Source organism: Phocoena sinus, chromosome 11 (genome assembly GCF_008692025.1).
Source record: "Phocoena sinus isolate mPhoSin1 chromosome 11, mPhoSin1.pri, whole genome shotgun sequence".
NCBI classification, from domain to species: Eukaryota; Metazoa; Chordata; class Mammalia; order Artiodactyla; family Phocoenidae; genus Phocoena; species Phocoena sinus.
Window position 1 is genome coordinate 52,411,009 of NC_045773.1, and position 26,513 is coordinate 52,437,521.

At 44.5% G+C, this 26,513-nt stretch overlaps 1 protein-coding gene across 2 annotated transcripts in view; it reads right to left on the minus strand.

Annotated features, from left to right (window-relative positions):
* Positions 1-14,164, minus strand: part of CMTM8 (CKLF like MARVEL transmembrane domain containing 8) — a 92,446-nt gene extending 78,282 nt beyond the window's left edge. Inside the window, exon 1 of one of the 2 annotated variants that reach the window (XM_032650203.1) lies at positions 13,562-14,164. In XM_032650203.1, coding sequence (XP_032506094.1) covers positions 13,562-13,708 — 147 coding nt within the window. In that variant the 5' untranslated portion in view covers positions 13,709-14,164. The remainder of the gene's footprint in view (positions 1-13,561) is intronic. The other variant, XM_032650204.1, reaches the window with a different exon arrangement.
* Between the last annotated feature and the right edge of the window lie 12,349 nt (positions 14,165-26,513).

A 26,513-nucleotide genomic window follows, 5' to 3' on the forward strand; every position in this document is an offset into this window, starting at 1 on the left:
GAGTTGTACACTTTAAGTGGGTAAACTGTATGGTGTATGAATTATATCTCAATAAAGGTTATTAAAAAAACAAAAAATTGGCTAACACAAAGTGCATGGTGAGGAATAGGTTAAGTGTTATCTCTTGAATGGAATGTGGTTATACATCTTAATTCTCTGGGTAGTTAGAAAAATATGTATAAATATCTTGGGTAGATTTTTTTTTTTTTTTTTTTGCGGTACGCGGGCCTCTCACTGTTGTGGCCTTTCCCGTTGCGGAGCACAGGCTCCGGACGTGCAGGCTCAGCAGCCATGGCCCACGGGCCCAGCCGCTCCGCGGCATGTGGGATCTTCCCGGACCAGGGCATGAACCCGTGTCCCCTGCATCGGCAGGCGGACTCTCAACCACTGCGCCACCAGGGAAGCCCTTGGGTAGATTTTTAAAAGTAACTCCAAACAAAATAGAAATGGAATTTATAACTTTCAATCACTAGAGGAAAAAATAAGGAAAACCAAAAATTCTAAATAAGTTATCACAATAAATATGTGTTAAAAATTTCCACATTGAAAGACAAATTCTCAGACTCAGTACAGAACTAAAATCTAGTTATATGGTCAATACAGAAGATATAACCAGATGACAAAAAGGAAGAAAATTAAAGGTAGGGTTTCCTTTGAGGAGATAAAAATGTTCCAGAACTAGATAGAAGTGATCACACAACATTGTGAATGTACTAAATGCCATTCAATTGTTCATTTTAAAATAGTTAATTTTATAGACATACCTCATTTCATTGCACTCTGATTTAATGCACTTCAAAGATATTGTGTTCTTTACAAATTGAAGGCTTGGGGCAACCCTGCATCAAACAAGTCTTATTGGCACCATTTTTCTAATAGCATTTGCTCACTTTGTGTCTGTCACATTTGTTAATTCTCACAATGTTTCAAACTTTTTCATTATGTTAAGTAGGGTTTTTTCTGTGTTTTTTTTTTTTATTAATTAATTAATTTTATTTTTTTGGCTGCATTGGATCTTTGTTGCTGCGCGAGGGCTTTTTTCTAGTTGTGGTGAGCAGGGGATACTCTTCATTGCAGTGCGCGGACTTCTCATTGTGGTGGCTTCTCTTGTCGTGGAGCATGGGCTGTAGGTACGCAAGCTTCAGTAGTTGCAGCATGTGGGCTCAGTAGTTGTGCCTCGCGGGCTCTAGAGCGCAGGCTCAGTAGTTGTGGCACACGGGCTTAGTTGCTCCATGGCAGGTGGGATCTTCCCGGACCAGGGCTCGAACCCGTGTCCCCTGCATTGGCAGGCATATTCTTAACCACTGCACCACCAGGGAAGTCCCAATCTTTTTCATTATTATTACATTTGTTATGGTCATCTGTGATCAGTGATCTCTGACGATACTATTTTAATTGTTTTGGGGCGCCATGAACCTGGTCCATGTAAGATGGTGAACTTAATCGACTGCTGAAATGACAACAGAGGATTTAGAATATTACATAAACTTAGTTGATAAAGCAGTGGCGGTGTTTGTGAGGATTGACTCCAATTTTGAAAGAAGTTCTACTGTGGGTCAAATGCTATCAAACAGCACTGCATGCTATAGAGAAATCATTCATGAAAGGAAGAGTCAATTGATGTGGCAGACTTCACTGCTGTCTTGTTTTCAGAAACTGCCGCAGCCTCCCCAACCTTCAGCAGCCACCGCCCTGATCAGTCAGCAGCATCAACATCCAGGCAAGACTCTCCACCAGCGAAAAGATTAGGACTCACTGAAGGCTCAGGTGATGGGTAGCATTTTTTACCAACAAGGTATTTTTAGTTAAGGTATGTACATTTGTTTTTTGAGATGTAATGTTATTATACACATAATAGCGTACAGTATAGTGTAAACATAACATTTATATGCACTTGGAAACCCAAGAATTCATGTGAGTAGCTTTATTTTGATATTTGCTTTATTGTGGTGGTCTGGAACCACAATATCTCTGAGGTATGTTATGTGAATCTCACTTCAATTAAAAAGGGACAAGAACATATCAGATAAATGCTAGCCAAAAAAAGCTGGGGTGAGTGGCAGTATTAAAATCAGACAAAATAGAACACAGCAAAGTGATCTACAAGGTTGGTCTTATATATGAACATAGACACAAAACCCTGAGATATGATACTAACAAATCAAATCCAAGAGTTAAAAAAAAGTCTTAAAATCCACTAGTTTATTAAAAGAATACCTTGTAACTAAATAAGAGATTATCCTAGGAGTACAAGAATGATTCAACATTAGATTTCCTAATACAATTCACTCCATTAGCAAATAGAAAAAAACAAAAACCTATATGATCACCTAATAAAAAGGCACCCCCCCCAGCCAAATCCTATCTTCCCAATTCAACAACCATTCCTGATTTAAATAGTTACACAGGGGCTTCCCTGGTGGCGCAGTGGTTGAGAGTCCGCCTGCTGATGCAGGGGACACGGGTTCGTGCCCCGGTCCGGGAAGATCCCACATGCTGCAGAGCGGCTGGGCCCGTGAGCCATGGCCACTGAGCCTGTGCATCCAGAGCCTGTGCTCCGCAACGGGAGAGGCCACAACAGTGAGAGGCCCGCATACCGCAAAAAAAAAAAAAAAAAAAAAAAAAAAAAAAAATAGTTACACAGTTAAACCTACCTTCCTTAATTCAATAAAGAATATCTATCAGAACCTACAGTAAAACCTGTATTATCATTAAAGCATTAGAAACACCGCAATTAAAGTTATGAGTCCGCCAAGGGTACCCATCTCATCCCAATCATTCAACATTACACTGGCAGTCCTAACCTATGTAATAATGGGAAAAAAAAGTATAAATATAAAAAGGAAAAGAAAACCATCACTGTTTCACAGATATTACTATAATTTACTTATAAAATAATAAAACTATTAGAACTAATTACTCAAATAAAATGGCTACACACAAGAGTAAAACAAGATAATCAACAGCTTTCTTACAAACCATAAATAGTCAGAAATTGCCAAATCCAATTCATTTTTTATAAATCCTATTTATCAAATATAGTAAGAAGTACATACGACTCATCTGGAAAAAACTTACGACTTCAAGAGCATAAAATGACCTTAAGTAAATAGAGAGATACAATATCCCTAGGTGATAAGATTCAATATTATAAGGACATCTCTTCAAATTAATTTATAAATTTAATGCAATCTCAATCAAAGTTGTAGTGGAATGTAAGGAACACTGATTTTAAAAATCACCTCTGGGTGGGAGGGAGGGAGATGCAAGAGGGAAGAGATATGGGAACATATGTATATGTATAACTGATTCACTTTGTTATAAAGCAGAAACTAACACACCATTGTAAAGCAATTATACCCCGATAAAGATGTTAAAAAAAAAAAAAAATCACCTCTAAGTGTTAGTGTAAGTATACAAGAACAGCAAGAAAGAGAAAAATTTGTATGATTTACCCTACTGAATATTAAAATGCATGATAAAGCTATAGTCAATTTGGAAATGACTCAGAAATAGAACAGGGTCAAGAAATAGTTACACGTATGTGGGAATATAATATGATTAACGGTGAGACAACTAGCTATGCATTTGGGGAAAAAAAGTGAGATTACATTCTTATCCACACAGAAAGAACTTACAGCTTTAGATGGCAATTTTTTTAAAAAAAATATTTTTTTAATTTATGTATTTATTGTATAATTTGTATTTATCAATAAATAAATACACCCTGTGCGGCGTGCGGGATCTCAGTTCCCCAACCAGGGATTGAACCCAGGCCATGGCAGTGAAAGCACTGAATCCTAACCACTGGAGCACCAGAGAACTCCCACTGGTAAATATTTTTAGCATTTAAAGAAACTATATTTTCTTCAAATATCTGTATAATCCTGGGGATAAGGAAGCCGTGTTTAAGCAAACTAAACCCCGCAAGGCTAAATAAAGGTAACACTCTAGATTTCATGCAAATTAGAAACTTATTTTGATGAAAAATGTCATGAATGATACTAATAACAAATGACTAAAGAAAATTAATACTCATAATACACAGGAAACATAAATCAACAAAAAGCGATATGGAAAAATATCAAGATATTATTAAATGAAAAATAAATTGCAGACTATGTAATACACTCATTCGTGTGTATTTGTTTTATACTACATGTGTATTTGCAAGTGTACAGAACAAGTGTACAGAAAAATGTGAATGGTAGGGACTTCCCTGGCAGTCCAGTGGTTAGGACTCCGTGCTTCCACTGCAGGGGGCCCGGATTCCATCCCTGGTCAGGGAACTAAGATCCTGAACGCCGCAGGGCGCAGCCAAAAAAAAGAAAAAGAAAGAAATGTGGAGTGAAGGAGGTAGGTTAGCGGAGACCAGAGACATTCAGTTTTCACTCTATAGATACATGATTTTAAATTTATTTGTACAACGAACACACTGCTTTAAGCTTCTGTAATTACATTAATGTATAAATATATTCATTATAAAAAATTTAAACCATACAAAAGATAAGGAGTTAAAAAGCAAAACTCCCTATTCAAACACATCCCCCAAACCAATCTTATTTCCCTCCTGGAAGTAATTTTCATTAACGTCTTTGCTCCCTTTTATATCTCTAAAACATTTTTTAAAGAAAGAAAGAGCCCTGGGATTTCCCTGGTGGTCCAGCAGTTAGGACTCCAGGCTTTCACTGCCAAGGGGCCAGGTTCAATCCCTGGTCAGGAAACTAAGATCCCAGAAGCCATGCAGCCGGCCAAAAAAAAAAAAAGTCCTATTTTTTTAAATGGGTGAAGGAAAAAAAAAAAAACAACAGGTAGTTACTAAAAGAAAAAATAAATGGCTAATAAGCATATTTAAAATGTTCAATTTTAATAATCACAGGAACACAAACAAAAACCATTTGCTTTCTGTGTGAAATAAGACAAAGACAAATATATGATATCACTTATATGTGGAATCTAAAAAAATAGTACAAATGAACTTATTTACAAAACAGAAATAGAGTCACAGATGTAGAAAACAAACTTATGGTTGGGGTGGGGTATATATTGGGAGTTTGGGATTGACATATACGCACTACTATATATAAAATAGGTAACTAATAAGGACCTACTGTATAGCACAGCCAACTCTACTCAATACTCTCTAATGACCTATATGGGAAAAGAATCTAAAAAAGAGTGGAGATATGTATAACTGATTCACTTGGTTGTACACCTGAAATTAACACAACATTGTAAATCAACTCTACTCCAATAAAATTTTTTTTTAAAGTTTGCTTTTTTACACATGTGCAGGGCTCCCCTGAATATTAGCTGATGGTCTGCCTGGTGGGTGTTTATGCCAAGTCAGTTTTTATTAATCTGAACATCTCCCACCCCAAGAAAATGGGCAAATATTAAAAGTTTGAGCATTTGCAGAAACAAACCCTGTCAAACACTGAAACACCACTAGAGGGAATGCAAATCAGTTTAAACCTTTCTGTACAACTTGGCAGTAATAACAAAAGCCTTAAAAACACATAGGCCAACCCCACCCCACCCCCTACACACACACAAACACACATAAAACTATTAGAACTAATAAATGAGGTCAGCAAAGTTGCAAAGTTGTAGGATACAAGGTCAAGGATACAGAACTCAGTTGGATTTCTATGATCTAGCAATGAACAATTTGAAAATGAAATTAAGAAAATAATTCCATCTTCAATAGCATCAAAAAGAATAAAATACTTAGGAATAAATTTAACAAAAGAAATGCAAGACATGTATGCAGAAGACTATAAAACATTGGTAAAGAAATTAGAGAAGATCTAAATAAATGGAAAGACATCCCATGTTCATGAATTGGAAAACAATTTTTTTAAGGCGGCAATACTCCCCAAATTGATCTACAGGTTGAACACAATCCGTATTAAAATCCCAGCTGCCAGGGCTTCCCTGGTGGTGCAGTGGTTAAGAATCTGCCTGCCAATGCAGGGGACACGGGTTTGAGCCCTGGTCTGGGATGATCCCACATGCCGCGGAGCAACTAAGCCCGTGCACCACAACTACTGAGCCTGTGCTCTAAAGCCTGCGAGCCACAACTACTGAGCCTGTGTGCCACAACTACTGAGCCTGTGCTCTAGAGCCTGCGAGCCACAACTACTGAGCCTGTGTGCCACAACTACTGAAGCCCGCACGCCTAGAGTCCACGCTCCGCAAAAAGAGAAGCCACCGCAATAAGAAGCCTACGCACCTCAACAAAGAGTAGCCCTCACTCACCACAACTAGAGAAAGCCCGTGCGCAGCAACAAAGACCCAATGCAGCCAAAAATAAATAAATAAAATAAATTTATATATATAAAAAAAGAAAAATTTGTTAAAATAAAATCCCAGCTGCCCTTTTTGCAGAAATTGGCAACGTGATACTAAAATTCAAGGGCTTGTATTTGGAAATACAAACCAAAACCACTATGAGATACCACTTCATACCTTGTAGGATGATTAGAATCAAAAAGAAAATAAATCTTGGTGAGGATGTGGAGAAACTGGAACACTCATATTGCTGTTGGGATTGTAAATCAGTGCAGCCACTTTGGAAGCAGTCTAGCAGTGCCTCGAAATATTAAACAAAGAGTTACCATATGATCCAGCCATCCCTTCCTAGGTAAACGCCCAAGAGAACTGAAAACTATGTCCACAGAAAAACTTATACATGAAGGTTCACAGTAGCATATTCATAATAGTCAAAATGCGGAAACAACCCAAATGTCCATCAACTGACAAATGAATAAACAAAATGTTATATATATATATATATATATATAATACAATGAAATATTATTTGGCAACTAAAGGAATGAAGTACCGAGACATACTACAGCCTGGATGACCCTTGAAAACATTATGCTAAGTAAAAGAAGCCAGACAGAAAGGGCCACATATTGTAGGATTCCATTTATAAAGAAATGACCAGGATAGACAAATCCATAGAGGTAGAAAGTAGATTAGTGGTTACCAAGGGCTGAGGCCAGGGGAGACCAAGGAGTGACTGCTAACAGGTAGAGGTTTCTTTTTGCAGTGAAAGAAATGTTCTAAAATCAGAAGTGAAAGCTGTACAAATGTGAATATCCTAAAATTCCCTAAACTGTACACTTTTAAAAGATCAACTTTTCGTGAATGATATCTCAATAAAGCTGCTTTTTAGGGCTTCCCTGGTGGTGCAGTGGTTGAGAATCTGCCTGCTGATGCAGGGGACACGGGTTCGAGCCCTGGTCTGGGAAGATCCCACATGCCGCGGAGCAACTAGGCCCGTGAGCCACAACTACTGAGCCTGCGCGTCTGGTGCCTGGGCTCCGCAACAAGAGAGGCCGCGATAGTGAGAGGCCCGCGCATGGCGATGAAGAGTGGCCCCCGTTTGCCACAACTACAGAAAGCCCTCGCACAGAAACGAAGACCCAACACAGCAATAATTAATTAATTAATTAATTAACTCCTACCCCCAACATCGTCAAAAAAACAGAAAAAAAAAAGCTGCTTTTTAAACACAGCTATGCCCAAACTCATAGAACTCTACACTAAAAAAGGTAAATTTTACTGTATACCTCTATAAATTTGACTTTAAAGAAGATTCATATACCCTGTTACTCAATTCTAAGTACTCATCTGTAGAAAATATTAAAGACCACCCAGAAAGATGTAGCTTAAAGAATGTTTGTCACAACACTATCACAGAAAAGAAAGAAACCTAAGCTGAGCAGCAGGAACCTGGATATTTATGGAATACTAGGTGGCCTTTAAGAATGCCAGAAGAGAGCTTCCCTGGTGGCGCAGTGGTTAAGAATTCACCTGCCAATGCAGGGGACACAGGTTTGAGCCCTGGTCCAGGAAGATCCCACATGCTGCAGAGAAACTAAGTCCGTGCACCACAACTACTGAGCCCGCATGCCACAACTACTGAAGCCTGCGTGCCTACAACCCATGTTCCACAACAAGAGAAGCCCGTGCACCGCAATGAAGAGCAGCCCCCACTCACCGCAACTAGAAGAAAGCCCGCGGTGCAGCAACAAAGACCCAATCAGCCAAAAATAAATTAAAAAAAAAAAAAAAAAAAAAGAATGCCAGAAGAAATTAATCACTGATGGGGAAAGGTAACTTATCAGGTCTCCCGAGAAACTGGCACATTTAGACTGGGTAATCTGAGCAGAGTTTAATAAAGGTCTTATTTAGAAAGCAGGGTGCAGAAGACCACAAGCCATAGTGCAGTGCCTGGCAAGAGGAAGCGGCTGGGAGTGACCAGTCAGCAGAGCCAGGGAAAACAGTCGAGTGCAGAGGGCTGCCAGACGGCCCGCCCAGCACGGAGGGACACAGCCAGGCTGCTGAGCCCCAGCAGGGAGGAATCCCAGGAACCTGCTCCCCTCCCACCTTACAGCCTCCTGCGGGTGCCGGGAGGACATCGGAATCCAGTGGGACATCAGAGGGGACCCTGGACACGATCCGTGCAAGTCAGCCTGCAGGGTGGAGAGCCGGGTGGAGAGTGCATCCAAGTGACAAATGGAAGATGTCCAGCACAGATGGTCACAGCAGTAAACAAGGAGTAGTTTACAAGTGACTACATTTAAAAAAAAATAAAGATAAGTAACATACAACCACTTAAGAAACTCTAGAATGGTTTACTGCAAGGGGTAAACAGTGGTTCACCCAGAGTTCCTCAACGGTGGTGCTGTTGGCAGCTGGCAAAGCAATTCTTCATGGTTGGGTACTGCCCCAGGCACTTTAGGACATTAGCCTCCCTGGCCCCCAGGGCACTAAACACCAACAGAAACCTCAGGCATTACAATAACCAAAAATGTTTGAAAAGCCTCCCCACTCCCAGACATGGGTTGGCACCATGCCTGATAGTAACCACCATGAGGGTGAGAATTAAAGGGTGTTTTTTCTTTCTTACCTGCATTTTTATAATTTTTCTACCAAGACTAGGTATTGTTTTTGTGAAGCAGAAAAAATATGTTCACTATTCTTTAAAAAGAACTCAACAGGATAGAATAATTTAGATTCCAGCTTTCGGGAAACCCTATTTTGTCCTTCCCCTAACTTTGCTCATGACAGTAAGTAAATGAAAGGCGATCTGACATTATTACATGGATGACATAACTCATTTTGAAGTCACCAATAACAGGAAGGGTGAGATTAACTCACCTTCTGACAAATCACTTTTATTCTTCATATACTCATAACTGTTATGAGATCACAGCATCCTACGAGTCACAGGTCAAGTACTAGATTGCTTCCAGCTTGTTATAAAACTTTAAAAGGAAGGAAACCATTACAATTTGGTTTCTACACGATGCTACATTGGCACAGCCTAGAGTATTTTAGCAGGTTTACCTATTACCACTCTCCCCTGTGAGAAAGCCAGGGCAAGGGATTTTGACAACAGATTTGGGGAAACATTGTGTTTTGTTCTCTATTACTTCTCCCAGGCTCAAGCAGGGAGTCAGGTTCTTAGCAATTCTTTGTCTCAGTATTTTGTATTTTCAAGGCAGAAAGTAGCATTCTTCTGGGGGCAGGTCTAACTTAATCTCAGGACTGGAAGAGTAATAGTTTGAAACCGCCCTGCCGCCATCCTGGGATAAAGAAGCAGTGGTACAATTTTTCACTAAGTTCAAGAAACCATCCATTGTAAGCTGCATCCTGACCCAGATATTAAAACATGAACAAAAGACGATCTTGGGTCAATAAAACATAGTATATACCATTTAGGGTGATCCTTAGCATTTTTAATTTTAAAAGTTCTTCTAACGTAAAAAAATATTTTTAGTTTAATAGGCTCACATTACTGATGACAGTTTAAATTAATACAGCTTTGGGGAAAGATAACTTCAGGATATATATCAAAACAGAATATGTAAATTTGTATACCCTTTGACACATCAATATATACTTTAAGGAACTTTCCCTCAATAAAGTCAACTGGAGGGTTTCCCTGGTGGCACAGTGGTTAAGAATCCGCCTGCCAATGCAGGGGACAAGGGTTTGAGCCCTGGTCTGGGAAGATCCCACATGCCGCGGAGCAGCTAACCTGTGCGTCACAACTACTGAGCCTGAACTCTAGAGCCCGCGAGCCACAACTACTGAGCCCATGTGCCACAACTACTGAAGCCTGCGTGCCTAGAGCCCGTGCTCTGCAACGAGAAGCCACCGCAATGAGAAGCCCACACACCGCAATGAAGAGTAGCAACCGCTCGCTGCAGCTAGAGAAAGCCCGCGCGCAGCAACGAAGATCCAACACAGCCAAAAATAAATACATAAATAAAATTAATTAATTAAAAAAAAAGAAAAGAAAGTCACTGGAAAAGTGTGGAAAGAGAGGGAAAAACAGGAAGATTGCTACACCACTCACTGGCTATACTAGTAAAACCTAGAACATGTTAGTTTTAAAACAGAAAGCTGAGGAAATCAAATATAGTACTTCTATATGACAGAAAACTGTAATAATGCAAGAGATCCAAGACCCTGAAAAACGTTCATGGTAAGTAAACACAGCAGTTAACAAATCCATGAGAAAAATTATAAGAAAATACATGCGTAGGGGAAAAAAAGTAAAAAAGGAATTTCAGGAAAAAAACTAAGAAAATGGAAAGATAAAAAATCAATTTAAAAAAAATCTCCTTAAACGTCCATGAGTTTTCCTGATTGAGAGAAAACACCAGGTCCTCAGTGCCTCCTATGAAGGCACATCATTATGATGTTACAGATCTCTGGGGAGAAAGAAGATTCTACAAGCTTCCAGAAAGGGTGGGGGGGTGGGGATCAAGAATTGGAATTTTTTTAAAGAATTATAAGAGCTAGAAGATAACAGAGGAATACTTTCAAAATTCTGAGGGAAAACAATTTCCAATCTACCATTCTTTACATAGTCAACCTATTAATCATGTGTAACAGTGGAATCAAGATATTTTGAAAGATGCAAATCTCGATTTACACATGCATCCTTTCTCAGGAGACTACCAGAGGCTGTGCATTCCCCCAGCGGCAGTGAGTCAAGACAGAGAAGGGCACAGGTCATGGGAAGGAGGGGGTCCAACCCAGGAGAGAGGGGAAGAGAATCTCCAGGGTGACACGCAGGAGATCCCAGGCCATTAGCTGTGCCCAGGCGAGCAGGCTGGGTGGGAGGAGGTGAGGAGCTCCCAGAGAGGACTGGTCAGAAGGATGACCCTGACTGAGTACCTGCTGTGTCTCAGTTTCCTGAGAGGGGATTCAAACAACTAAGGTAAAGTTAGTGTCTAAATATCTAGAGAACTGAAACACGGAAATAGAATTACAAACTGCAGGGAAAACAAGAAATTGGGCAGAAAAGGAAAAGCACTCATAGACCACTCAGTGGCTCCTCTGTGAACAGTGTTTCCTGTATCCTAAGGTAGCACTGGTTAGTGATGTAACCCAAAGACAGGAAAGGTATATGTATAATGGGGGTGGGGAAGAGGTGGTCCAAGAGAGCTAAAGCCTCATCTTTCAGAATGGGAAGCCACTGAATAACATCTACAATTTGGGGGGGGCGGGGGGAATCAAGAACCAGCGATGGTGGGGGAAACTTACATTTTTACCCGTAGAACCATGACTCTTTAAAACTTCTGCATATATAGACGTGTTAAAAATAAAAACCCAACTCTAGAAGTAATAAGGACAATTTTTCTTACATATTTTTCCATTTTTTTCAAAAAACATATTGAGGGGCTTCCCTGGTGGCGCAGTGGTTGAGAGTCCGCCTGCCGATGCAGGGGACACGGGTTCGTGCCCCGGTCCGGGAAGATCCCACATGCCGCGGAGCGGCTGGGCCCGTGAGCCATGGCCACTGGGCCTGCGTGTCCGGAGCCTGTGCTCCGCAACGGGAGAGGCCACAACAGTGAGAGGCCCGCGTACCGCAAAACACAAACAAACAAATTTAAAAAAAAGTATTGAAATCGTAAAGTATACATGCCAACATATCAACAGTGGTTATTTCTAGTAACGCGATTGTGGACCATTTACATTTTTTCTTTCACTTTCCAACTTTCGGAAAAAGTATGTAACATGGAGTTTATTGACCATAAATCAGAAAACAAGAGGTGTTTTACTTTAAGCCTGGTCCACATCCACCACAGGGTAGAAGCCCCATCTCTGTCATTTTAGCTTCTGCTCTTTCTGCTGGAGCAGGGGAGCCTGCCAACTCCTTCATTCACACAGCAAATATTTGTTGAATTCCTATAAGCCAAGCCCTGCACAGTGATTCCAATACCCCAGCTTTTTTTTGGATCTCCTGAAGGCCTCAATGCCAGCTGGGGGAACCAGCTGGGGCAACCAGCTGAGAGAACCAGCTGGGGCATGGGCTAAGCCAACACTTCAAACTCCTCGTACACTGGATACACCTGGGATTGGTTCAGTTAGTCTGGGTTGGGCTCTGAGGCTCTGGAGGAGCAAGCAAGCTACTTGATGTGCACAGGTTTTGCTGAAGGTTTCTCAGAGGAATCACTGGGGTCCTCAGTCACTTCGGCACCATCATGGCCCCACATAGGCTAGATTTCAATCCCACAGATGTTTAAGTGAAAGTATACGAGATACAGCAAAAGGGGCGCTGCTTAGACAGCTGCAAGGGATGCCCCTTGGCAGTTAAGAGCAGGACTCTGGAGTAAGGCAGGCCTGGGTTTGAATCCCACCTCCACCACCCCCAGGTGCGACCTACTTCCTCTCTCTGCGCCTCAGTCTCTTCACATGTAAAATGAGATAATAATTAAAGCTACATTCACAGGATAGGGTTGTTGTGTGGTACATGAGGGCACGAAGGCATCTAAAGCGCTTGACGAGACCCTGGCACAGGATGAAGACAATAAATAGTGGCAACCACTAGCTGTTAACACGGCCGGCGACCTTTCTCAGCCACGATGGGACCTAAGGGGCGATCACTTGACCTCTCAGCCTCCATGTCTTCCTATGGAGAGGAGAAGGCACATGCCCGGCCTCCTCCCCAGGAACGTTCTGAGTCTTAAACCAGGATGTGCACAGCACCAAACGGGAGACCCTTTGGTCTTCAAAGAGCACCAGACAGGAGACCCTCAGATTTTATTCAGTAAATGTCTCCTGATTCACCTCGATTTTACTACCAGGGAGATAAATTTTAAAAAAGAAAAAGTCTTCTCCTCTCCTCTGATCTTCGTAAAGTTTTTCTTTTAGGGAAAAGGCCACCCAGGTAGAGAGCAGATAAGGGAGGCGCCAGGTGTCCCTGACACTCATTAACACAAACTCAATGCCCACCAAGCATCCTGCTCTCAGAACACACCACGACCAGAGAGGACCCAGCAAGTCGAGTTTCTCTCCAACGGACCTCCCAAGGGTCATGACCGTCTCCCCCAAAAGAGCCCAAGGTGATGAGACCTCGTTCAGAGAGGGGGTCTCTGAGTTCGGCACCTGGGGATGAAGAAGAGGCTGAGCAAAAAGGATTCTTTCGAAGCCCTCCCGAGCATGTGAACAAGCTCCCAGGCGAGGAGCACGGCGCGGGGCCCACCTGCGCCCCTGCCCCCAGCCCCGCCCGCCCGGAGGCACTCACGATCTCCGCCACGATGAGGAGTCCGGGCAGGGTGCGGAGGAACTCGCGGTCGTAGGCGAAGCTGCTGCTGGTGGTGGAGAAGTTCTCCGCGAAGGAGCTGGCGGTGGTGGTGACGGTGTGCGAGCGGGCGCGCTGCGGCTCCTCCATCGTCGCGCCCCGGCCGGGCCGGCCCCGCCTCGGGGACCCCCGGCGCGTCGGGGCTGGCCGCGCGGCCCTGAGCCCGGGGACACCGGCGGGGGGGGGGAAGGGGAGCGCGGCGGCGCGGGGCCCAGGGCGCGCGGCGGGCACCGCCTGGATCCGTCCGGCCGCAGTGCGTGTCCGTAGAGTGCGCGGCCTCCCCTGCTCCTAGGCGCCGGGGCTCTCGGCCTGCGCGGGGGCCCCGGAGCAGGAGACCGGGCGAGGGGAGGCCGCCAGCAGCCAAGGGAGGCGGCGAAGGCCGGGCGGAGGGGAGGGGGCGTGGAGAGGGGCGGGCGCGCGGCTGGCGGGGAGAGACCGCCCCGCGGTGGCGCCGAGGAGCGGCGGCCGCTTCACCTGTTGCGGGGCTCACGGACGGAGGGCGCGCTAGCGCGCGCGGGGCAGCAAGCTGCACAGAGAGTTGGGGCAGGAGGGCGGGGGGAGTGGGAGGAGGGAGGGCGGGGGTCGCGGCCGCTCCGCCAGGCCCCGCCTCCCGGGGGCGGGCCGCCGTTAACCTGTCTCCTTCCACCTGGCGGCGGCCAGCCCTGGGTCCTTGGACCCCGGGGAGAGCCAGGCCTCCGGGCCCTGCGGCTCCGGGAATGGAGGGTGTGGGGAGGGGCGGTGACTCTAGGGGCGTAAGAGCGGCTGGAATTACGATCCGGCCGGACCTTAGACCCGAGATCGATGCGAGGCCGCCGGGACGGTCCAACCAGAGCTTCTCCCCCTGCCGCCGCTTCCGCTGCTGAAGCCCGGCGTGATTTCTTGCCCCCTCCTGCCAGGAACAAATTTGAGGAACCAACTTTTTCGCCGGGTTTGGAAAGCGAGATGCTTCTTGGCGCTCGCAGTGGCTCGATCGCCGGAATCCGTGGAGCCTCGGGGCGGAGATAAGAGCGGGGAGATATTTGGGATCCCTGGTCATGATGAATCAGTGTCCCATAACCCTCGGGAGGAAATGTTGGAGGAAAGCTTGAACGGTGTGTGTGTTGTGCAAACTGAAGTTTCTGACTAACGGGCTGTATTTTCCTGGGGTGTGGGAGAGGATGAGGGAGCCCCACACAGTGAGGCAGCTTGTTAGAGGGTCGGGCTGACCCGAGCTCCAACACCGGCACTTGCATTTCTCAGCTGTGTGACCAGGAGCAAGGGCCTCCACCTCTCTGTGCCTCAGTGGTGCCATCTGTAAAATGCGTAGATGGGCGCCTTGCCAACAAAAGCATGTTCATGGCGCTCTCTCCTTTTGTATTGTGAAAGGATGGCAAGAAACTTTCTATTTTATTCAGAAACCCCCAAAAGGAAAGGAAATAATCCTTGTTCACAAATAAAGCGTTGCTCTGGAGTCACCGCATCCCTCTTATCCGTCCCAAGACACGTTTAAAAAAGATCAGAAGGGACATTTTTTGCCACAATGTCCTATCAGCTGAGCAGAGAAAGCAAAAACTATTGCATACAATCTAATAAAACAAAACAAGGAATTCATTTCTTTTAGTCTAGGGCCTACTCAGGAGGACCTCAGGGAGTAAAAGTTAAGGCTTCAAAAGCATTGCAAAGACGACGATTTAGAGAAATTCCATCTATGAGCATTTGCTAAGCATCTTGGGCTGGTGGGTAAAGAGAATAAGAAATATAGCCCTTTCCCCGAGAGCAGCGGTTCCCAACGTGTGGTACCCGGACCAGCAGCATCAGTATCAACCAGGAACTCTCAGAAATGCAAGTTCTCAAGCCCCTAGACCCACTGAATCAGAAACTCTGAGGGCAGACGCCAGGAAGATGTTTTTGAACCAGCCTTCCAGGAGACTCTGATACATACTGAAGTTTGAGATCTACTGGTTTAGAGAAGTTTGAGAGCTACTGGTTTAGAGAAACCAATTTTGCAGCTGTGGAAATAAGAGATACACACATGGAATGGCTGGAGAAGCTGTCTGTGGCATCATGCAGGACATTTAACGAAGGCAGGAAGGAAGTCGTAACAGCTCTATTTCTGGATTACAAAGGGCAAGCCCTTCTCAGAGGCCAAATGGATTTCAAAACTCAGATCTTTAATTTAGAAAGGTAAAAATGTACATATACCATACACCATATAACACCTTCAGTGAGGTCTGGAGTGGTACTTTCATCAAATACACTAGTTTTTGGCAATGAAAATACATGAATGAATTAAGCGTGTGTTTGGCTTATCTACTGCAGTGTGGTAAATGCTCTCAAACATCAGTGGTTTAAACTAACAACCATCTAGGGCTTCCCTGGTGGCGCAGTGGTTGAGAGTCCACCTGCCGATGCAGGGGACACGGGTTCGTGCCCCGGTCCGGGAGGATCCCACATGCCACGGAGCAGCTGGGCCCGTGAGCCATGGCCACTGAGCCTGCGCTCCGCAACGGGAGAGGCCACAGCAGTGAGAGGCCCGTGTACCGCAAAAAAAATAAAAATAATAAATAAAATAACAACCATCTTACTCATGAATCTGTGGGTCAGGAATTCGGGCAGGGCTTGGCTGGCAGAGTCTTCTGCTCCACAGGGTGTTGGCTGGAGTCATTAACTCAGCTGTTTTTGGCCGGTGGCAGGGCAGGTGTGGAAAGGCTGAAAAGCCTTCACTCACATTCTGTTCACTCCCTTTCTGGCACTTCAGTGCTTCTCTACCTGGCCTCTCTCTCTCTCCATGAAGCTTATTAGGCTTCCTCATAGCATGGTGGGTTCAGAGTAGTTGGACTTCTACACAGTAGTTGGCTTCCAAGAGGGGAAAAGATAAGCAGAAGCTGCAGATCTCTTAAGATCCAGCCTTGAAATCTACAGAGCATCATTTCTGCCACATTCTATTGGTCAAAGCCAGTGATAAGGGCAGCCTGATTCAAAGAGAGGGGAAATAGACACCATGTCTAGATGAGAGAAGCAGCAAAGGACTGTGGCCTTTGCTTTTAATCCATGGCCTTTCATTTTTTAATCCATTAAGTGGGATAAAAAAAGACAGTGAATAACTTCACATCGTAACTTCACACCAGGTTAAGTCATATGTTTCTACCAAATACATTTTCTGCAAACTTGAAACTTTTGGTTTTCAGCTTCTTAGATTTCAGAATTACAAAGAAGCAATTATACACTGGTTGTTGACAAATGGGCTGCTCCTTTCCAACTGCTGCCTAACTTCAGGTGCTCATCTTCTGCCTGGAAGCCTCCTGATGGGATGTCCATTCCTCCAATGACATGTTTATACAATCCACCCTTCATCTACCTGCAAGAATTATTGTCCTGAAACCCCAGGCTCAGATCTGGGTTAACGGTTGTCCCACTGTGCACACTATAAAAGCCACTAGGAGGTGGCACACCTCATGCTTCCAGCCCTTTTCCCAAACTGCTCTAGAACGTTCCCACTCCAACTCCAAATACATTTTCACATGTCTCTGTAGGTGTGACCACTTTATGTCCCTAACCAGCTCTTCTCAGCCTAGAAAGCCTCCTACCTTCACCCACAGCTCAAATCTATATCCTTTGGGCACATTTCAAAAGCCACCTTTTCTGTGATTTCCATTAGATTTCCATAAAGCTTATTCTTTTCTTCTTTGCTTTAGAATTCATTCATTTTACGCACCTCTCTTTACCACTTCTTGAGGGACTATGAACTACCCTTCTTTATCTCCCTCCCCACCAGAGGAGGTATTGAATGAATGCTGAAACCCAAACTTTATTCTTTTTATTTAATGTTGATGAAGCCTAGCTTATTTTCTTTTGTGGCTCATGCTTTGGATTTTATATCTAAGACTCCATTGCCAAATCCAAAGTCATGAAAATTCACACCTGTGTTTTTTTAGTTGATTGATTAATTAATTAATTTTTGGCTGCATTGGGTCTTCGTTGCTACGTGTGGGCCCTCTCTAGTTGTGAGCAGGGCCACTCTTCGTTGCAGTGCGCAGGCTTCTCATTGTGGTGGCTTCTCCTGTTGCTGAGCACAGGCTTTAGGCGCACTGGCTTCAGTAGTTGTGGTGCACGGGCTCAGTTGCTCCGTGGCATGTGGGATCTTCCCGGACCAGGGCTCGAACCCATGTCCCCTGCATTGGCAGGTGGATTCTTAACCACTGCCCTACCAGGGAAGTCCCCCAAACTTTATTCTTAAATGCAGAAAAATATCAGAGGAAGAAAAGGTAGGCCCTGCCCTCCTATAAAAGACTTCATGCAGAACAGAGCTTTGAGCTTAGACTTGTAGGAGGTATCTAATTCATTAAAAGGGAGGAGAAGGTGGACAGGTAAGAAAGACATCACCCAGCCTATAGGAACAGGCGAAGCGACACCACAAGTGCCAGCATGAGTAGGCCAGGTACAAACAGATACAGAGAAATCTAAGGAGATCTGTTTGCATGGAAGAAGGTTCTCGTGTGGGTTGTTGAGGGTTTATACAGAGTCTGAAATATGGTTTCCACTAGGCCATATTACCCAAGAAGCAAGCTATGAGATGTAGCATTGCCAAGAACCCGTGGAGCCCAGGCCATTCCATAGGGACCCAAGGCTCATCAATAATTCAGTGAAAAAGTGGACACCTTGCGACTTTTACCTACTATCTGAAAGAGGACCAAGGGACATTCTCATTTATAAGAAATTTTTATAGATTCATCTAACACTCGTTTCTCTTCATTATTACTCTAGTTTAAAATTAATTAATTTCACACAAGAATCATCAATGGATGTTAGAATTAGTGAGTGGAAGTATGATGAGAAAAAAGGATATTTACATCATCTCTAAGTATCTCCCCAGAAGATACAGTTTTCCCTTTGAATACTTATGAATTCATAAGTAACTCTGCAGTAGGGAGACCTGTGAGACACCACCAGATGTCAAAGTCAGTATTATCAGATAGCGCGTACCTCCTGATCTGACGCATCGAGGAGAAGGCAACATCACTTCTGTGGTCTTCTTATCAAAATGAATAACCTGACTTCAGTCGTGAGGAAAGAACAGACAGACCAAAATCAAAGCACATTTTGTTAAGTATCAAGGTCGTAAAAGACAAAGAAACACTGAGGAATGGTTCCACACTTGAGAGCCAAGTGCAAGGTAAAATGCTAGATGAGTTGGAAAAAGAACCTCAGGGGACTTCCCTGGCGTCCGGTGGTTAAGACTCTATGCTTCCAATGCAGAGGGTTCGGGTTCGATTCCTGGTTGGGGAACTAAGATCCCACATGCCACTCGGCCAAAAAATTAAAAAATAGAATAAAATACATGTGAATTCAAAAATATACAATTAAAAAAAAAAACACCTCAGTGAGACAGTGGGGGAAATCTGAATAAATTTTGTAGATTAGATAACAGCATTGTATCAGTGTTAATCCCATGATTTCAATCTTGATACTCTTGTTATGTAAAATGTTAATATTTGTGGCATCTGGGTGAAAGTTTACAGAAAATCTTTTTTTCTTTTTTTGCAATTTTTTTGGTTAGTCTGAAATTATTTTCAAAAGTTCAGAAAATAAAAATAATTATTTATGGTTGATCACAAATAGGGTTCTCTAGTTCCAACTGTAGTTCAGATTCTCCAAGCACATTTGATTCTGTAGTATATCCATTCCAGAACTTCCTGTCTCCCCTCCTCTTGTTATTAGTGTGTCTTGTAGGGAAAGCAGGAGTTTGGCTTAGAAGTGAGAATGTTCTTTCACTCAGTCCTGAAAGCTACCAGTCAGTCTGGTCTGTCCTCAACTTGAAAACAGGCAGACATGGGGCCTAAATCCATTCACCAATGAAGCTGTAGGTCTGTTTGTTTGTGTTCCAAGATGCTCTCTCAATTTGACCAGAGGCCTTAAGTCCTCTGGGGTTAGCAGATAAGGTCAAACAAGTAAATGTATCAGCCAGTTTTGTTTCAGAATGGTTTCTTGAATTGTGGTCTTCTAACCAGATACACTTGGGCTTAAAATATTAACTTTGTAGAAGGTTCTTACCTCACACAAAGGAGTCCATTCACTCCCATTTTCTTGAACCATATGATCACCTGGGTCACACTTTATTTTTGTGTTTTAGTTTTAGAAACAAGGACCAGAAATATTTCACTTTCCTCTTACCATAAATCCACATTTGGGAACCTGGAAATGCAGTGAAATCAGCCCAACATTCAAAGTCAGTTGAGGGACATGTAATAGAGAATGGTGGGGTCTGTGGTGAACAAGAGCACGAATGCTCTAAAATGGCCACCTGGGTTTCTACCCCACCTGATTGCTACCTTGCAAAACTTTGGGCCTAGTATTGCTAGAAATCCCAGTTTATTTATTTATTTATTTTCAGCCACACAGCGCGGCTTGTGGGATCTTAGTTCCCCGACCAGAGATCGAACCTAGGCCCTCAGCAGTGAAAGCTTGGAGTCCTAACCACTAAAATACCAGTTTTTAAATATTGCCAGTTAACGTCCATTATTTTAAAAGACTGTATGTGTCACCTTTGTGGGCTGAACAACGAATCTGAGAAACCATCGGTTGGCATCACCTGATTCAGGCAAAGGGGGAAGGCTATCTTCTCCCTTCCCAGCCCCCTCTCCCTCTCCCTCCCCCTGGGAGGCCCTCTAGAAATCTGAGAGGGTGACTCTGAGGGTGGAGGGGCTGGAGGAACTACTGAGGAGAGAGAGGTGAGTGAACTGTGAAATCAGTGGAGGGATACTTAGGGTTGACCAGGGTTCTCTGGAGCCGAGGAAGGTTAAGAGTGGGAAATTATAGAGGGGTTAAGAGTCAGCTGATTTAGAACTAGGTGTTTAGAAGGTGTAATAATAATAACTAAGTAGTAATTAATTTATTATTGGCTTATTTTGGGTCAAGCACTGCCTTAAGTTGAATTCTATTCGATTTTTAAAAAATCTTCTTGGGACTTCCCTGACAGTCCAGTGGTCAGGACTTGGCGCTTTCACTGCTGAGGGCCCGGGTTCGATCCCTGGTCAGGGAACTAAGATCCCACAGGCTGGGCAGAGCCAAAATAAAATAAAAACTAAAATCTTAAGGGTCTTGATCTCAATGAAAAAGATGGGCTCCCCAGAATTCTTAGCTGCAGCCATTGGCTCAAAAAACATTGATCTAATATCTACAATGTGCTGTGCTCTATTGGACTACACAGCTCTGTACGACTGTCCCTTCCTTTACTGAATATGTCATCAGAAACGGGGAGAGAGCAGTAAATGAGTGATGGGTGGGATCCCTGCCAGGCCAGGGGTGGGCCCAAGGTCAGCCTGCACAGTGGGAAGGCAGCATGGTCAGCCTGGGGACCAGGGACTGTTTCTTCCAGCAGCAGACATTTAACTGTTTTCAAGGGCCATTCGAAGTTAACTAAGCAAAGAATCGGGATAGAGAAGGAAATTCCAGAGGAAGGACACAATTCCCCCATCAGGAAGCACTGGATCGGTGTGTTCGCTGAGATATATGGTGAGTTGGGTTTTCAGCCCGCCTGGCTGTCCAGGGTAAAAAGCAATGGGCCTGCTCCCTCTCCATTTGGTCCATAAACATTAATTACACTGTGCTTGGCAAAGGGGGAGATGGGGAGAAATTCTATCAATGAGCATTTATGAAACTCGTTATTATACCATACCCGCTCCTGTTCGAGCCACTGAGAGCTGCAGGGGTGCATGTGTGTGTGTATGTTATCATCTTCCTAGAGGAGTGAATAAAGTCAAGGTCAGGTACTTGAGGCTCTCGTGATCGTCAAGCTTTTTACTTTTTCTGCAAGTACTTTACAAGCAAGTAGAAAATTAAATTGACGATACATATAACATTTCCACCAAACCAAAGCTCAAGAAGAGGACTGGGGGCTTCCCTGGTGGTGCAGTGGTTGAGAGTCCGCCTGCCGATGCAGGGGACACGGGTTCGTGCCCCGGTCCGGGAAGATCCCACATGCCGCGGAGCGGCTGGGCCCGTGAGCCATGGCCGCTGAGCCTGCGCGTCCGGAGCCTGTGCTCCGCAACGGGAGAGGCCACAACAGTGAGAGGCCCAAGTACCGCACAAAAAAAAAAAGAAGAGGACTGGGAGGTGGGGGGGTGGGTACCGTTCACTCCCTCCCGAGGGGCAGCTTAGTTGACCCCTCACACCAGGTCCTAGAGTGGAAAATGACTGAGGTTTGTGGAAGGAAGGGCAAGTTTTCCTGCAGCACCTTGCAGGGGCCCATTTATCACATTCAAACAATAAAACAGCATCAATCACAAGCAAATGGAAACCCTGGAACGTGTCAGAATGAGGCCCACGCGGCTGGGCACTGGATTCAGAAAGGAGACCCAGTGCGTTTGGAGGAGCCACCCTAGAAGTTCCAAAAGTGGTGGGAAATCGGAAGCAGCCGCTGTTAAAAATGCCCTGTGCTTGTGAATATCTCTTTGCGGAGGCTCCATGGGCCTAACCTACAGACTTTGCTTTGTAGAACTGAAAAAAATTCTAGGCTCTTATAACAATCGGAAACAGGTGAATTTGAGGGTCCTGTTGCCAACACCTTTTAATGAATAAAAGTTAATTAATGCTAATGAATAGCGTTAATTAGGTGCCCACGAGCAAATTCCTCTGACCCAGGTACTGGATGAGCAAAGACCTGTCCCCACAGAGCTGACCACACCCAAAGAAGCGCCAGGAGCCTTCCCAAATGAAATCAGAAGCACACCCAAAAAGTGGATGGCAGACATAAAGATCAGAGTAATTATACCCACAAGTGTCTCTCCAGAAGACTCTGGAGGGGTACGCATTAAGCAAGCTATTTAGGGAGTGGGTGTTTGCTTACCAACTACCTTTGCTTTAGAAAGAATTAATTGGAGGGTTTGTTTATAGATGATTAACTGTTTGACTGAAGAGAGAGGATGCTGAGAAATTTAAAGGCAGCTAGGATCTTTAGCCAAAGAGTCCGAGAAGCACCAATGAAACACCCCATTTGTACAAAGAGATACATTTAAATGCATTCTTGAAGAGTTGCTGGCAAATAAAAGGTAAAATGTATTATGGGGTTGCCTGTTTATAATGCCAAGACTTACCCCCTTGTGTATCTGTCTTGGAATTCCCACGTCAAATCCACTTTGTTCACAGGTAAGTTGCTATTTCTTTGCCCGCAGCATGTACTTGCCTTGGATGGTGGGGGAGAGGCTCCAAGCCTGGGTAGCACGTCCGCATTTGCACAAGCCCAAGTCATATTAGCATCAGGCTTATTAACGGATGGATGACAAACTGTACTTGGGTTTCTCCCCTCCCTCGACCTGGTGAATCTGTAACCAGAAAAGCCAGTTAGGTCTCCTGGCACAGTCAGGGGTGGGGGCTGACTGTGGGATCTGTGCTTTTCAGAGGGGAGTGTCCTGTGAGAGCTTCGGAATGTATTATAAACCCACTGCCCGCGAGAATGGAATTCACCACGGACTCCTAGCCTCGTGCGTGGAAGCTGATAGCATGCAACAAGATCTGAGGGGGGAATAGAGTAAAAAGAAGTACTTTTCATAAAACCACAGTACTGTGGGACCTCTAAACAGGTTGTCACAGACAGTTGAGACAGCGCTCGGCACAGAGCCTCGTACGTTATTCTTATTTTTAATTCTTATTATTATTTTGGCCTCGCCACACAGCTTGCAGGATCTCAGTTCCCTGACCAGGGACTGAACCCAGACCAGGGCAGTGAAAGCGCCAAGTCCTAACCACTGGACCACCAGGGAATTCTCACGTTCTTACCGTTATGATGATCGTCTCCATCTCTAGGAATGGATCATGTCCACCCCATCACACAAGGAAGAGTTGACATAGGGTTTCTAGGCCCAAATTGGAGATTACAATCGCTTCTCATCAGAAGTCTTTTTACAGGACTGATTTTAGCAACTCTGACATGACAGAGATTCTAGCTGTCTTCAGATGTCCCCTCCTTCCTTTAATCATAGAACTCTAGAGTTTTAGCAGGGCACACAGTCACCTAGTTAAGGACATTTCCCAGCCTCCCTCATAGTTAGGTGTGGCCATGTAGCTAAACAAATAATAATAATAACAACTTACAGTCTCATATGTTTCAGGTAACTATTCTAAGTGCTTTAGATGTACCAACCCATTTAATTTTCACAATAACCCCATGAAGGATTAGGAAACAGAGGTGCAAAGAAATTAACTGGCTTGGCCAAGACCACAGATGGTAAGTGGTAGAACTGGGATTTCAACCCCAAAATCTAGCTCACATTCAGCCCAGTGGAATGTGAATAGAACTTCCAGGCCCTGCCTTCAAAGGGGAGAGGCTCACTCCCCATCGCCCTGTCTCTCCTTCCTGCCAGCGGGAAATTGCCATCTTAAGCCACAAGATGGAAGCCGCCTGTTGACGATGGCGGGACAAGATAAAAGGATGGGTACCCAACACCACAGAACCCATCAGCCTGATGCCTTATGCTCAGCGTGTTACAGGAGAGAGAAAGAAATCTTTATCTGATTTTAACCATTGCTATTTGGGGAGAGAAGGGTTAGGGTTAGGTAGTCTTTGTTACAGTAACACTGTAAGAACATAACCTAACGAATCCACCTTAGGTCAGAGTGAAGTCATGGAGGGAAGGGAAACATGTCTTGGAGCACCTACTGTCTTCACACATTGTCTCATTCATTCCCCACAGAAGTTCTGCAAATAGGCATTGTTAGCCCATATTTGGAACGAAGAATCTGAGGCTCAGAGTAGGTAAGAAACTTGCCTAAGACCACACAGCTTGTAGATGGATGGGCTGAGATTTCAAGAAACCTTCTCCAAAGGCCTCTTTTCCACTGTTCCACAATGATGCGCTGGGAAAAGTTGACTCATTTATAAGATGCATTTCTACAACATCTGTAATGTGATCAATACCCTTTTATGAGTTACTCCTCAAAGCAATCTGATCAGATTGGTGCTCTTAGTTCCGTGCTGAGATGAGAAAACAGGCAAGACAAGCAATTATACCCCCAACATCCACAGAGGGCTAGATTTAGAAGCCACAGCTGCAGAAATTCAAGGCTGATGATTCCTCTATAAAGAGAACAAATTTGAGAAGCTAGCAGTCCTTATTTTTAAACTTGTGTCTTCTCATTTTTCAGGAATTTTAACGGTGGAGGATAGAAGGGGAAGAGGTCAGTTGCTGATGATACAGAAGTGCTGTGTTTAGTATGAGTTTTACAGATTTTTCCTATTTGACTATTCAAGGTTTGTTGGTCACATCAGACCTTCTGAGTTGCGGGGGACAATTACATAAAGACCCCCCAACCCAGAAGCTGGCCCTCTTCTAGAGACAAAGGAGGTGGTCACCGAGGGTCTCTCTCATTCTGGTCATAGACAGCCTCAAGATGGGAGACCTGGGGACCCCTGGGCCCTCAGTACCACTTTGCCTCTTCTCCTGTTTCATGCAGGAAACCAGCTTTCTCTGTTCCTGGTCTGTCTGTGGGGATATGGTAGCCAAAACTTCTCTACTCCATTTCTCCTGGGTTAACAAGGGCAGCCAGACCATGCTGGAATCTGCATCTCCCACCCAAATTCCCAGGGAAGGGGTCCAAGAGTGTAGTTTAAGCCCACTGCCTGCCCCCTCATACAATCAACGATGGCCGATGCACCACAACCCTGTGGATTTGGGGGGGGGGGTGCATTCCCATGGAAACAGCAGTGGCCAGATGACTTAGTACAAGGGGTCCTCAAATCTAGCTGCACATCAGTCATCTGAGGAACTTAAAAAACTGTCCAAGTCCAATCCCCACCTCCAGAAACTTTGATTTAATTGGTCTGAATGAGATGGAGTATGGAATCCTGACATCAGTGTTTTGGGGAAAGTTCCCCAGGTGATTCTTTGTAGCCATAGTAGGGCATTTGCAATGTATCTTAACAGCAAAGAGGAACATTTTCAGGAAGATTTTTAAGCAGGAAGCTGTGTGTTCTGAAAAGCTGTTTGCTTTGCTGTGATTTGTCAGTGGCTCCATTCCTCTCTTACGTTAAAGAAACGTCTGAAGATCTTGCTACGTGAAGAGTGGTCCCTAGACCAGCCGCTGCAGCAGTGGCACTGCAGAACCTCGGGCCCTGCTCAGACCTGCTGGACTAGACTCTGTATTTTAACAAAATCCTGGGTGCTTCCGTGCATATTAGAAGCACTGCTTTAAGCCCCAGATTCTCAAACCTGGCTGCACATTGGAGTCACCTGGGGAATATTAAAAACTACTGAGGCCAGGCCCTACCCCTAGGGATTCTGATTTAACTGGGCTGAAGAACAGCCTGGGTATTGGGATTTTGAAGAACTCCCCAGATGACGGTAATAGGCAGCAAAATTTGAGAACTATGGCCTTAAGAGTCTTCCCTTCCCACATTCCCCACCCCACTTCTCGCCCTGTTTCCCACCCCCCGCACCCGCCCCACCAAAAAACAAGTAGGGGAGTCAGTACTGAAGATCCTACACTGTTAGGATGGTGAATTCCAAGAAAGCAGTTTTCCTGCTTTGTACAATTTGCTGTAGGCTTAAGGATGGTAAACAGCTCCAGGCAAAAATACAGCCCTAAAGATTCGACTTGAATTGGAGAATTGATTTGGAGACCGTATGCCTGTCCAACTCTCTACCCTTTCCCTCTCCAGAGCCCTACCCCTAGGTGTCAGCCTGGCGTTCTCTCCAAGCCACTACTTGAGGGCAGGGGAAGGGGGAATAAATATTAGGCTTCCAAACACCTCGGTGTCCACAACACAGGAGAGAGTTTTTTTCTTTCTTTCTTTCTTTCTTTTTTTTTAAGTGGGCTGCTCAGTTTATGCTTTGCCCTGCTCTGAGCAGCTGAACTGAAAAGCACTCCAGAGTCCATCAAGCGGGGCAGACAGCATGGGAGGGAAACAATGGAAAACCATAGC